The 13,348-nt window shown below is 35.0% G+C and overlaps 2 protein-coding genes across 2 annotated transcripts; both read right to left on the bottom strand.

Moving 5' to 3' along the window:
- Window positions 1-37: 37 nt before the first annotated feature.
- Window positions 38-1,978, bottom strand: LOC105688128. Its single transcript, XM_012404196.3, has 4 exons — window positions 1,759-1,978; window positions 967-1,627; window positions 639-769; window positions 38-554 (listed from the first exon to the last, which is right to left on the bottom strand). Exons 1-4 carry the CDS (start codon window positions 1,791-1,793, stop codon window positions 68-70), a joined length of 1,314 nt encoding a protein of 437 aa, XP_012259619.2. The 5' UTR covers window positions 1,794-1,978; the 3' UTR covers window positions 38-67.
- Window positions 1,979-5,358: 3,380 nt separating this feature from the next.
- Window positions 5,359-12,204, bottom strand: LOC105687958 (nose resistant to fluoxetine protein 6-like). Its single transcript, XM_048656340.1, has 13 exons — window positions 11,843-12,204; window positions 11,070-11,478; window positions 10,714-10,990; window positions 10,464-10,624; window positions 10,186-10,354; window positions 9,900-10,093; window positions 9,689-9,812; window positions 9,418-9,607; window positions 9,202-9,344; window positions 8,994-9,118; window positions 8,597-8,705; window positions 8,411-8,497; window positions 5,359-8,325 (listed from the first exon to the last, which is right to left on the bottom strand). The coding sequence occupies exons 1-13, from the start codon at window positions 12,099-12,101 to the stop codon at window positions 8,044-8,046; spliced, it is 2,529 nt and encodes an 842-aa protein (XP_048512297.1). The 5' UTR covers window positions 12,102-12,204; the 3' UTR covers window positions 5,359-8,043.
- Between the last annotated feature and the right edge of the window lie 1,144 nt (window positions 12,205-13,348).

Raw genomic sequence — 13,348 nt, 5'->3', positions numbered from 1 at the left:
GACTTCGAGAAGGCGATTCAAAAGTATTATCAGGATATGATGGCTTTCAATTTGCAATTATAGTTTATTATGGCGAAGTGGCAATACAATTATAAAAATACTCATCTGCTCTCAAACTCTCTTGTTCTAGCCGCTTAAGCCGCATTTTTGCGTCTTGCAAAATGTCTTCTGTTGAACTACTTTCGCTAACTATAGTATTAATATTCAAGTGTCTGGTCATGTTATTGGATAGACTGTCAATTTTGGACGATTTCAATAATTGTGCCTCCTCCAATTGTCTAGACAATGTAATGGCTCGTAAAGTCAGTTCTTCTATTCGTGACTGTTGTTCTTTAATTAGACTGAACAATTCTTGCTTTTCGTCACTTAAAATACATATGTCATCTGAAGTATTCTTACTATTGTGCAAATCCGTCTGTACCCAGGCATCTTGTTTGATCATATGTAGATCACATGATGTAGTAGGAAGTTGATTCCTTAGTTTGGTCACTTCAATCTGCAATTTTCTCGTATCTCCTTCAAGTTTTTGGTAACTGTCTCGTTCTTTCTGCAATCTGAATGAAAGCCGAATTCATGCAAAATCCAAATGAACTGGTTAGAGCTGGTAAATAGATATGATAGAAACGATAGTAACAAACCTATCCGCTTCTTGGGACAGTAATTTTTCTTTCAGACATAATTCCATTTTTTTACCGGCTATAACTTGTTCATTTTCTATTTTCGTTTGAGCTAGGTGGTTTTCCTTTGCATCAACGATTTGCATTAAATTCTGCAATTGATGTGTACGCAATGATTAATGATTATCCAATGCAGGGAATATTTATTCAATAATAGTGTATGTAAATTGCAGATTGAATTTAGGCAACTGCTTGTAGGTCTACTGATATTTTTCATTCCCAAAAGCTCAAAGTCGATTATTGGCTAGTTGGAATTGATCACTTTCTCCAAAATAAAATTTTGGTATACCTGTGCATGATGAAGTTTCTCGTTCAATGATGATAATTGTCGTTCGATTGCTAAGGCTTGTTTTTTTAATTCTAATTCCTTGTTTTTCAACTGTGTATCGAACATTGATTTTTGTTGATAAAGTTTTTCTGTTGCTTTTGCAATATCATGTTCTTGAGTATCAAGTGATCTTGAACAATCGGTCTGTACGTATTGATTTTGCATACAATTTTTTTCTACCTCTCTTTCCACCGTTGTACTTTTCAGTTGAGATGTGAGGCATGTTATAATGCAAAGAATCAGTGGTATATCACTATTGCTGTATTTTGATAAAATTTGTTTCCCATTTGATCGATCGGGGTCTATACCCAAAGTTTCGAGTGTGTGGTAGACATGATCATTGGGTAGCTTGTTTTTGCAAGTTTTCCCAGGATTAAAAGTACAAGGTTCTACTCGTTGATTTAAGTTAATTAGGAGCGGTGCTTCGCTTGTTAATACGGACAAAGTGTAAGCATAATTATAACTGAGTAAGTATTCAGCAATCAACATATCATAAACATACTGCTTTGCTGACCTCATGTCTCCTTTGCCCTCCTGGAAGGGTATTTCATGTTTCAGAGCACTTACCAGATTTTGTCTGAGATGCGTTCTAATGTTGGATATGATACCAGATTTCTCAAACCTACGAAAAATACAAATTTATTTATCAGCGATCATGAAACACAATATTGGGAACCCAGATGTAAATATACAACACAACTGAATAGCTGCTTTTATAAATTCAATTTATATTCAAACAAAAATTATCAGTACCACGTATATAATTCTGAGTAGTTGTTACTGTTCATTGTGACATCAAGATTAAGATTTTCACTCGTTATACATGAACAATCCAAGCTGAACAGAACTTTTAAGGCAGTTACTCGGTAGTTATGATAGCAATGACGCGTTCTTGGTGTAATCGCACAACGTAATGCTCAACAGATCACGAACGAGGAAGTAAACAAAAATCAGTGTACGTACTACACATAGACCGATACTATACGTTGTAGGCTAGCACGATTAAGTTCAAGGGGTTCACTTTTTTGCCGCGAGAATGCGACCAATGCAGTAGCAGTCTACCGCGGTATTATTTTGAAACGAACAGAACTAGTATTTCACTTACGATGGGAAATTGAACCGGATTACCTATGGAGGAATTTCCTGGTCCTCCATGGACCAGATTTGATACAACGTATTTGTAGTAAACGCCGATTAAATGCTGCTGCTCATTTATCAACGTATTCATATGGTTGCACTGGGCTTAGAACAACACCACGATCTGCACCATGGTGGTCGATTTTCAAACGCTCATAACATTCTGAAAAATATACACTTATTGTTAGTTGAATAAAATTCCAATGAATTAAAGCTTAAACCTTCCGTTATGAGAAACGCCTTAGTAAAATATTCTCTCGTTTTTTTTTTTCATTCGGCATAACTTTGTAAACCGATTAACGCAATCTAGAAGCGGAATTTTGATTCTTCAAGAAAAAATTACTTTTGAAATCGGTTTCAACTAAAAAGTATGAAATTGGATCAGCTTCGAAATGATTTCTTTTAATATTTTGTTCCAGATTTTTTTTCGCAGAGCTAGGCCCATTTAACTTATTGTTGCAAAGTACAAATGTAATGCATGTGGTATGAATATATCATATTATTTAATTTGAGGACAGTTATGGCTTCAATACTAATTTTTTAATAAAATGAAATTTATTGAGAGTAGTAAAAAATAAATACATTGGAAAATAAGATCCCAATTCTCATTAGTTACGAAATTAGGAAGAACAAAAGGCGACGCTATCTCTAAAAAATCTAGATTTTGACTACTTCTGCACCAACTTTCCTTTAAATTCAAAATTCACAGCACACGTTTGCGGAAAGGCAAACTTCGATAATCAATGAAGATTGAATAAAGGTGAAGGATATAGTTATAACCCGCAATTTGGTCTAATGAATTCGGCTTCGCTAATCGGAATAAGTAATATTGTATGGTTACACATATGAATAAGATTGTTGATTTCAGAATAAGTTCATATGTTCGTACGTTATATTTTCGTCTCTGTTAAGATTCCATATATTATGTTCGATTGGAATTCGACGGTTTCCTTGATTGATTTGCATTCAAATCATCGAACTGCTGTACAAAATAAAATGTAAAACTAAATGACACGTGACTAGCTTTTATAAGTTTTTTTATACATCCACCGTGTTTTTTATTGAAAATATGAATATTGGGACTGTAATTAGACAGTTAAAGAATGAGAGTCGTTTTAAAAGATTGGAGAAAGATACCGTAAAACGATAACGAAGGTATAAAGAATTATCTAAATCAACCTTGAAAAATGATTTAATGAGATACATGGCAGTTTTGCCTAATTAGGTATTGTACGTTCCCGCATATAGATTGTGTCTAAGAAATCATAAATTTGGATCAATTTCTGTATATTATTTTTTAAACAGTAGCAAAAACTGAGAAGTGTTCCCTCGCGTTATCGAATGATCGAATCACCTGATCGAAAGTAGGTATTTTATGTTAGGTGACCAATGACCATGTGGTTAGTGTTCAAACGATGTTAGTCCGTATAATCATAGATATAGTTCAATATATCTGTAGTATGATCAAATTTAAAATTATTAGGGAGATGAATTTTTTTTTTAAATATTCGCGTTGATGGCTACGAGAATACCTCATGCTCATAATTAATCAGAACGGCTATAAATTCTTCCTTGAATTTTAAAAAATTTTGGGATTTTATCAGCTGCTTTTTTAAGTGTAGCCAACGAATAGACGTTATAGTTTTTATCAAATAAAGTAAGAACTAATTGAAAACTTTGAAATGGGAATGTTTTATACACAGGAAGTTAACTGACTACTGCTTGGATTTGACTATCGACCATCAAAACCTTTTGTATAATCAAATTATAGGTGATTACGCCTTTTTAGTCGAGCTTTTATCAAAAGTTGAACAAAAATGTATTATTAGGATAATAAGAAGCGTGAACGGCTTAAAAACGAAGAATCATTTCAATATAGATTTGGATTTGCATATTTGAATTTAACGATTCGGTTGCGATAATAAATGGTTGTGTGGGCGACGATGGTTATTTTCCTATGTACAAATTTATAGCATTGATGAATTCAAGCTACGAAAAAAGACCTTCTTCTTCTTAAGTTATTAACGTTGGAAGATTCCTGGAGTATCTCTACAGAAGCTAATTTCAAAGTTTCATAAACTGAAAAACAGTCTTCTAGATGAAATTCTCGTCCATTAGCTTTCATACGGCCTGCTGGTATACAGTCGCGTGATATAGCGATCGAATAGTTTAGCAAATGAAGTGAAAGAAAAAATAATTAATACTGCTGATAATCTTAATCAAAATTCTTATTCAATGCAAATTCAAGTTCACCCAAAATACATGACGCCAAACTCATCACAGATAGATAAACATCAATTCCTAACGCTTGGCGTGAGGTAAAAATAAAAGTTTTTTTTTCGAATTTTTAATGGATTGACGAATAAAAAAGAATAAATAAAATGAATAAATCAAGTAATGTAATTAAACAAACTATTCTCTGACTCAGATTTTCATTATCTAGATTTCTGAGGAATAAAAATTGTAGTCGATTGCATTGAAAAAAACGAAGGTGTTGGTGACCAATCAGCCACTTAATGATAAAAAAAGTTCGAATGATGAATTTTGAATGTTGAGTGATTTCAAAATTTCAAAATACAAGGTCACCTTGGCGATATGGGAGGCCTGATAAGATGAGACTTTTGTTCATTTCCCGGCAGTACAAGCTGATATCTTGTATCGCGGAAATTTTCGGACAACAGAAGGACCGTTGAATGAATAGAAAGATTTATCTCGCTTATTTACATTTTATGAACGTTAAGAATTCGGAATTGATCAAGCCTGATTTTGAATAGCATATTAATCGCATGGTCTGAGACTTAATCTGTCCAAATGCAAAGATTTAGCTTTATGTATAGTCCATTATTTGAACAAAAAATGTAATGATCAAAGATGTGGCCCTCTGGGCGGACTTTAACTTTATACATCGAAATCGCCCAATCAATTTTCTCACAATCTCTGCATGAAGCACAGAATAATAAATTTCAACGGATTAGATTTCGATTGGAATGGATTTGGAAAAAAATTTTTTACTCAACTTTGATTTACAGACGTAGCTCTGGACCTCGTAATCACAAATCTTGGAAAATAAGCCGCCTTCCAAGGTACAGTTCAATTCGTTGCCAATTACAGAGATAAAATTTCCAGTTCATGCAGAAGATTAATAACTGCATCTGTTCGTACAATATCTGATTAGTTCAGGAAAAAGGTGCTTAAATAGTTAATTAAAAAATTATGTTTTTACAAAATTGAGTATTTATACGTTAATGAAATACATTGGAGACCATTACTTATTGTTAAACCGCAAATGATACACATTGCATGCTTTATTTTACAAAATTAGGTTCGCACGCTTAATGTACAGTGATAATGATATCCTAACAGTAAATACATATTTAATGCACGTGATATTTTAAAACTGAAGTATGTGTGCGAATTCAGTTTTCTATACCTACAGACAAATATTCTCACAATAAAAATATTCATAATACACAGTGTTACCAAGATTCATTGAACCGCAGAGACATCGTACCATAAGTTTTGGTAATAGGCGGAAATTTTCAATGACAACATGATGCTGCTTTTGAAATCAAAATTGTTGCATCATCGACCACGAGCTGTTCAAAAACTTGTATGACCACTACGCATAATATTAATGTTTTATCGAACTCTGCGGTATAAGGAGTCGATTAAAATTAAACGATACAATATTTGATAATAAATACAATCAATCATATATTTTGAAAATAAAAGGAATCATTCACCAAATCTGTGATCATTGTGTATACATCGTACGTCACGCTAATGTCCATACTTTTCCGTACGTAAAAAGCGGAAAACGCGCTGTATCTCTAATATAATTTATCGTTAATCAATTATAGATCTAGATACCGTAAAAAAATTTTTTTTTGCCATGTTCGCCAAGTCGTCGTTGAATATGATTACTGAATTAGAATGCTATTGTACCGACGAAAAAATTGTTGAATAGATGAGATAATTTATGAAATCATATTCTAGTATCCGTAGACCAATTCATATTTGATTATGATGATTAACAATTCGTTTTTCATATCCATATGATAATGAAAGGACTTTAGGGAAGCAGTTATGATCGGTCAATGTATGGCTTCATGATTCATTTATATTCAATAATCTGTGATGTCGAACGTCAAGCGGATATTTTTTATCAAGTACAATAAAATTATTCCCGTTAAACTTTACTCAACCAATATTCCTTAATATTTTGAATATGCGGTGCTATGCCCTAACTGCGACAATGATTTATCCATAAAAATTTGAATCAACATCCGATGTGCCTTATTTATGAGTCAAATCTTCAGGATCTAGGAAGCTATATCAGTATTATTCGCCTTTAATTTCCGAAACGTTAATGGCTTCTCATGAAATATTATGATAGTACAGCGGAACTTTCTGCTTAGTTCAAACTTCTGAACTTATGTTAGCTTCTAAATCGCTGTGTTTGCTGATGATATAGATATATGTGTGTACATGAGAATTTCGGATGGAAATCCCACATGATTACATAAATAAAATGATTCACAATTTCAAACTGTCCGTCTCAGCAAGAATAAAAAGAAAAAAACAATAAAAATCAACTGATAGTCGTGACGCGAAAACGACGAAAATGAACGATCAGGTAGTAAAATTACACAGTTATATATGCATACTAAACGGTTGGATTGGGGTTTTTGGTGGTTCCTAAATCGCGCCATGATGCATTATCTCGCAATTTTGCATGAAAGATATACGAATTTATTTTTCAATGACCACTGGAAGTATAAACAATTTAGATGGATGTGATGAATCTCAAAGATAAAATGCTACACGTTTCCGCACGTGAATAAAAAAATAAAAATAATAAACAAATAAAATATTTCCCAGGCGGTTTATAAATGTCAATTATACTATTAGTACTTATTTGAAATATTGAAATTTGATGCGAGATGAATATCTGATATTCAGAATCTGGTCTGACGTCAGATAATTTGGGGGGGGGGGGAACGAGATGGATTCGCAAAACTTATGATACGATAGGCTGGCAGCATCTTGACAGTCAAATATGAACACTATTGTATATGTATAATTTTATCAGCCGCTTTCATTATACTTCGATGTTTCCATTTGCTACGAATAACGAAAAACAGGCATAAAGAATTCAACTTATTTACAACTTACATTTAATTTTTCTCTCCAATGTGAAATGTACGTCGAATAAAATATGATCGATTGATTCGCGTGCTCTTTTAATTTTTTGGATTATTAATTTCACTATTTTACGTTAGATAGGTACACTGTTCGATCAAAAAGATTGTGACACACTCCTTTTTTTCTTTGAATATTACGCCCCTTCTGGAGAACAAGAAGAGAAATTTTAGTCTCAAAAATTTAGAGGGCACGGTTACCCAGTTCTGCACAATTTGACTAGTCCATCCATTGCATTACTGGTTCCAGCAAATTGTTTGTTGTACAATTTTTTAATATTAGATAATCTTCAGTCGCGTATAAATATTCGAGATACACTTTCGGATTCACTTTCCGGATATTCAATGCTCGGAGACGTCGAGTTCGAAAAAATGAGATCGCGTATCATGGTATTATCGCATACATCTCGTGTTGCAAATTACGCAATTATGTGCGATGGTAAAAACATTTACATGAGTTGTCACTCCTCAGAAAGTCTTATTTAAGTGAACAGGATATCTATTAAAAAATTTTTACAGATGTAATTTACATATCTTCTTATATCACACGCCAAGACCTATCTTTTACGAATGATAGAATCTTATTCAAATTAGCATATAGCGTGATGAAGATACGGAGTCAAAAGTGACATCGAATCATTTTGATGAAAATCTGAAATTTGTCAACACGAAATTTTGGTGATTTTTCATGATTTTTTGCTCACTTATTTGTCGGTGTGAAACGAGATCCAGCGGGATGACCGTTTTGCAAACCATTGAATTTCTGTTCCGGGAATGTGGATTCGGAATCATTGCCACTTATAGGATCGTCCATGGCGTCGGTCATGGAAACCAAAAATAATAATAATTCATTTTCAAGTCTGTTCGTTTCAGTTTGCAACTGGCAAGGACCGTTTTCAACATTTATCGTAGTTTGATGCCTGGTCTGATCCCAATTGCTTTCGTTGTTCATCTTATTGACCGATTGCCAATCCTGCCACGACTGAGAAAAATAAGATGTGTTCGCGTTAACAGGATCGCATGATTGAAGTAATGAGAATAAAATTTATTTGGTCAATGATATTCACCTTAGCTAATTCTGCGGGGGTTTTTGTTGACTTCTTCCCCAATGCGTTGAGTATGTCAGATACCGTTTCCCAGAAATCGGACTGAGACTTGAAAAAAAAAACCGTAAACGTTTGATGGAAAATCCTTTACACCATCGTGTAATTATAAATTGTGACGTAGATATTTTCCGTTTAAGGAATACTCACTGTTATCGTGTTCGTTCCCGTATTGGGATCAATTCGGCTTCTGATCAGGTCTGAATAGCCTTTGACTACGTCCAGAGGTTTTTCTTTGCTTATTATCGAAGGGCGTTTACTGAAAATTGATTTTTTCGTATCATTAACAGTCCCACATTAGGCGGATATGGGTATGCAAGGAAGATCCTTATTATCAAATATTTTGATGTTAATCAGTCTTGTAGTTTACGAAAAATTCAAATGCTGTCTATGGAAATTTAATTGATTCGTTAGAGGTGATACGTAAAATGCGTTCAAATACAGAGAAAAACCTGATTTTCATAAATCTGGCATCTAGAGATAAAATGACGACTGATGTTACAAGATCGAAACCGAAATGACGTGTTTTCCGATGACAGATACTTACGTGATCGGAGGAGATTCTTGAGCTCTCAAGATTTTTTCTAAAACAATCACCGGCGTTTCGCAGCATAAATTAAGGCAGAACGCCGCGATTATAGCAAGCATCAAGTCACCAAAAAATATGTGTATCTACAGAAAAAAAGGAACACATTTCCGATGATGAATGAATAGCTCATTTTTGAATCACTGGAATTTGAAAAAAATTCACTCACCAGACCGAAGGGTGATAGGTATTCGGGCACACGTTGCGCGGCGTTACCGGTTGCTTGAATCAGGAGATGCACCAAATATATTGAGTAGGATAAACGATTCAGCGGCACAAACACTGGCAACGATAGGAAGCTCGTAACAGGGCCTATAATTTTGAATTTTCGGGCTTGCATGATTTGTCGTAAATGAAACACGCTATGGTGAATTTTTTTCCTCACCCCCGTATCCCTGAGTAGACGCGTAGAGGATCCAAGCCATAGCCGTGCTCCATCCGAAGCGTGCAACCGTAACGTAAACCGCTTCTACTACTTCGTTATAAGTATCTGCATTAGGCTGGATTAAATACGTACCGAAGAAACAGATCATCAGAAACATTATCGCTATAATCCAGTTGATGGTAGCTTGTATCTGTTTCATTTATGAAAATCAAATCCCTTTTAGAATATGCTCTGAAAGTACAGTGATATCTCTCAATAAAATTGTCGTTACCTTTGACAGATTTCTTTTGTTAACTACCAAATCATAGCCCAAAAATAATCCGATAAAATAGGGCAACACTCGGTTGTAAGTAACACTGTAGTAATTGAAGAAGTCCCGATAAATCGTTATTATGCTGCAGAAAACATATGAATTGATAAGTTGATTGGAAATCATGTTAATTAAGGTGATGATAAAAACATTTTTTCTTTCAAATTCTCACTCCTTGTTGATGTTCCATAAAACGCTGTATTGGTTCATCACAAGGTCAACGACCGGTATAACTAACGCAACAATCGAGATCACACTCCATAAGGTGATGCCGATTTTTGGGTGGTGATGCAGTAAAAGAATAACAAAGGGTGCTATCCAGAAAAGTTGCATGTCCACAGCCGCGTACCAAGTGTGCGGCAAACACTACGGGAACACACAAATTGATAGTTGCAATATTCCGTATAAAAATATATTACCATATCCGGTTGATTTCAAATATCACATATGTTACGCACAATTTCTTCACGGTCAACGAGATTTTGGATGTAGAGGAGATTCGTCCACCAATTTTTCTGACAATATTTGCCCATGATCCCGAAAAATGGTCCCCAAATTGGTCCCGAACCGAGTACGGGAAGAATGTATATACTCATTAGCAATAATAAAACGATGCATGGTGTCAGTCTGAAATAAACCCAACCGATTTTTGGTTTCAATTTTTTTTCGTTTCTCTGCTCACTATTCTAAAGGATATTTCCGTACATGTACTTGAAAGTTGTACGTTTTCACTCACCTCAAATAACGGTGCAAGTACAGCTGTAGAATATTAACTTTTCTTCCAGAGCGCAAAGCTTTCAGAAATAGGTAACCCATGAGGAAACCACTTACAACAAAAAAGGTGTCCACTGCCAAGGGTAGCGTCAAAACAATCAGAGAGAGCGGTGTACGCCTCAACTGTACAACGAGCATGATTAATTTATATTTCTCCTACACTTGTAGGTATTTGGGGATATATACTTTTGAATCTAAGATGTGAGACCTACTGTGAGCAAATATGTTAGATTGACGTGTGGTTTCATCAGAAGAATAATCATCCGATGTCCCAAAACGACCAGACATGAGCTAATGAAGCGCATTCCGTAAATTGCTGGTAATGTCCCAGGGGCTATTTCCATGCTGCATAATTTCCTAGCATTCGTGTACAATGAAAATTTTGCGGATATTTCAAGAGCGGGTAATGGTCTGATGGATCCAGATCTTAACATCAAGTCGCAACCCGTGCTGAATATCAAAAGTGACAGTACGACCGTGAACAAAGATCTAAAAATAAATTGGCAAACTTTAGATTACGCGTTTTTTTCAATCAAGAAATCAAAATCTTGATCAGTCCGAAACTCACAGGGTTAAAACTCTTCCCAAAAATAAAGGATCTTCGGATTCGACTTCCGAACATGTGGCGTAGAGTGTCTTGGCTTCGATTTTTGCTAACGCTGGTGTACTCCGGATGGAAGAATTAACGAGACCGATAACGTCATCGACTTTGCAAGTCGACGGCAAACACAAAGATGCACTCAAACTGTAGGCAACGTGGGGGCTTTGATTGTAGGGTGATAATTTTTGCGAGAAAAAAATTTCTGAGGGATCTTTTGAAAATTCTGGAGGTATGGCAATAGAAACGATGCAATGTTTGCCCTGAATGTTATTGGAGTTGTCGTCATTTTTCGCCCCGATACATTCGTCGTACGTTCCAAGATCCACAATATTCCCGGTCAGGATACCGGATGGGATTTTAGACATCGCATCCAACACTATAAATATAATTACAGATGTAATTGATAAGTTCAACTTTATTTCCGAATTGTCGATCACAGTCACAGAAATAATGAAATGTGGAAGTACCCGTAAAACTTCGATCAATCAATTAATTATTCCAAGATGTCGATTAATCCGTAGAATTCAAAAAACACCGAATCATTTGATTGATTTTGATCGGATAGATTCGCGCGGTTTTTATAGAAACTTGGTACCTGAATGCATCGATGTAACTGTACGTATAAATTTGTTCACTGATTCGGATGGATGATAACTATGTATGATGGTTTATTTCCTGAATTATTTTTCGCTAATATTACAAAATCAACTTTTGGAAGAGTATAGTTTGAATATTCTTACTTTGAATGGCCCATAATTTCCCAGCATCAGCGCTTTCGTAAAGCGTTGCGATGTCATTTTTACAATCGGTATTTACTTCGTCCGCCCACGAACTGTTCAAATTGATCCACGGAGTTTTCAAATAGTTCGTAAGTAATTTTCCAACATCGTGTTGTTCACGTATAAACTCCTCTTTTAATTTACCACAAACTAAATCGACAACTAATATAATTAACAGCGAAACTATTATCAAAGATTTGCTCTTTGGGAAAAAATACATCGTGTTAGACTCTTAGTTTCACGAGAAGGAATAGCAACCTGACCTCATCGTCGAGTGATACAAAATAATGACAGCGATCTTCCGGAAAGCGTAGAGTTTATAATGATCGGATTTCGGTCGATCAAGGATTCGTATAGATTTTAATCACATCGGTATCGGGTGGGGATCGACATAAAGTTCAAGAGTTGGTCATTTGAAATGTCGTTGTGAGGTGACTTGAATCATCTCATGGTCAGCTCATGTTTTTGTTGACCCAAGTTTAAATTATTAGATCTGATTTGAAATACAAAAACGAATACAGGCATTTATACGATTCGGTATGAAATGCAACTTATTCGCAAATCTCTAGTGTCGTCAATACGTCATTCAGACTGTGAACTACACATCTGGCTCGTTTGGAATGCATGTTGCGCATTTCTATGTATTAAATAAAAAACCTCCCGAAGAGCGCACGCTTGAACATACAAACTTGTTCTACGGAAAGGTACCTCCAGAAGAAAACACTGAAAATTGAATACTGATGAAGCAAAAAAAATTAATTCCCCTGCGATTGACCGAACAATTCACGTGGATAAATGATTCATTTTTTATCCTTACAAATTAGTGAGGGGTCCATTGAATTTGAATTTCAAATTAAGTACGCGTGCTACGGATCAGAATGTTAAAAATTAGTCTGAAATCGAACGAAACAGATTTCCATAATTCAAATCTATGTTTTAAAATCCTGTTTAATCAAGTTGGCGCATAACGCGTACGATTGAGGAGTATTCGAACTACATTAATGCAAGTGTGAGAAGCTAATGATACTCGCGCACCTACAGTACGCTTCCAAATATTTCCAGTTCTACTCTGAAATTTTTCCGTCTCACGATCCCACTAAATAAAATACGCAGAATAATGCATTCCTCTATATCTACCTACGTCCGGGATATGAAATTATTGATACAACAACAATATGCAAACAAGCTGACTCGTTCCCAGACTCTCTATGGAATTTCACTGTCAATGACGTCTGAAATAAATGATAATGCATTCTGATAAATCACTTTGGGTATAAAATCAATGGGGATGTAAATTGAAGCTGAAAGATTTCCGCTGCCGTTTTGTCTATAAATCTGCAAAGGAATGGTGATGTTAGAGTTGGTACTCAACATATAATAACTTTTTAAAAGGCGTACTTGATTCTTCTAGATCTCGCTCAAGAGATCATCAGTCCTTCGGTGACTTGATTTTGTTCTACTGAGGAT

This window comes from Athalia rosae, chromosome 5 (genome assembly GCF_917208135.1).
Source record: "Athalia rosae chromosome 5, iyAthRosa1.1, whole genome shotgun sequence".
Taxonomy (NCBI): domain Eukaryota; kingdom Metazoa; phylum Arthropoda; class Insecta; order Hymenoptera; family Athaliidae; genus Athalia; species Athalia rosae.
This window is presented reverse-complemented; position numbering and strand designations above follow the sequence as displayed.

Coding starts and splice junctions, on each gene's coding strand:
- LOC105688128 (XM_012404196.3), bottom strand. CDS start 1,793: ATGAACAGTAACAACTACTCAGAATTATATACGTG. Junction 1,628..1,758: donor TACTCAGAATTATATACGTG/GTACTGATAATT, acceptor TATTTTTCGTAG/GTTTGAGAAATCTGGTATCA. Junction 555..638: donor CTGTCCCAAGAAGCGGATAG/GTTTGTTACTAT, acceptor GCTTTCATTCAG/ATTGCAGAAAGAACGAGACA.
- LOC105687958 (XM_048656340.1), bottom strand. CDS start 12,101: ATGTATTTTTTCCCAAAGAGCAAATCTTTGATAATAGTTTCGCTGTTA. Junction 10,355..10,463: donor TACTTGCACCGTTATTTGAG/GTGAGTGAAAAC, acceptor GGTTTATTTCAG/ACTGACACCATGCATCGTTT. Junction 8,326..8,410: donor CCCCCGCAGAATTAGCTAAG/GTGAATATCATT, acceptor TATTTTTCTCAG/TCGTGGCAGGATTGGCAATC.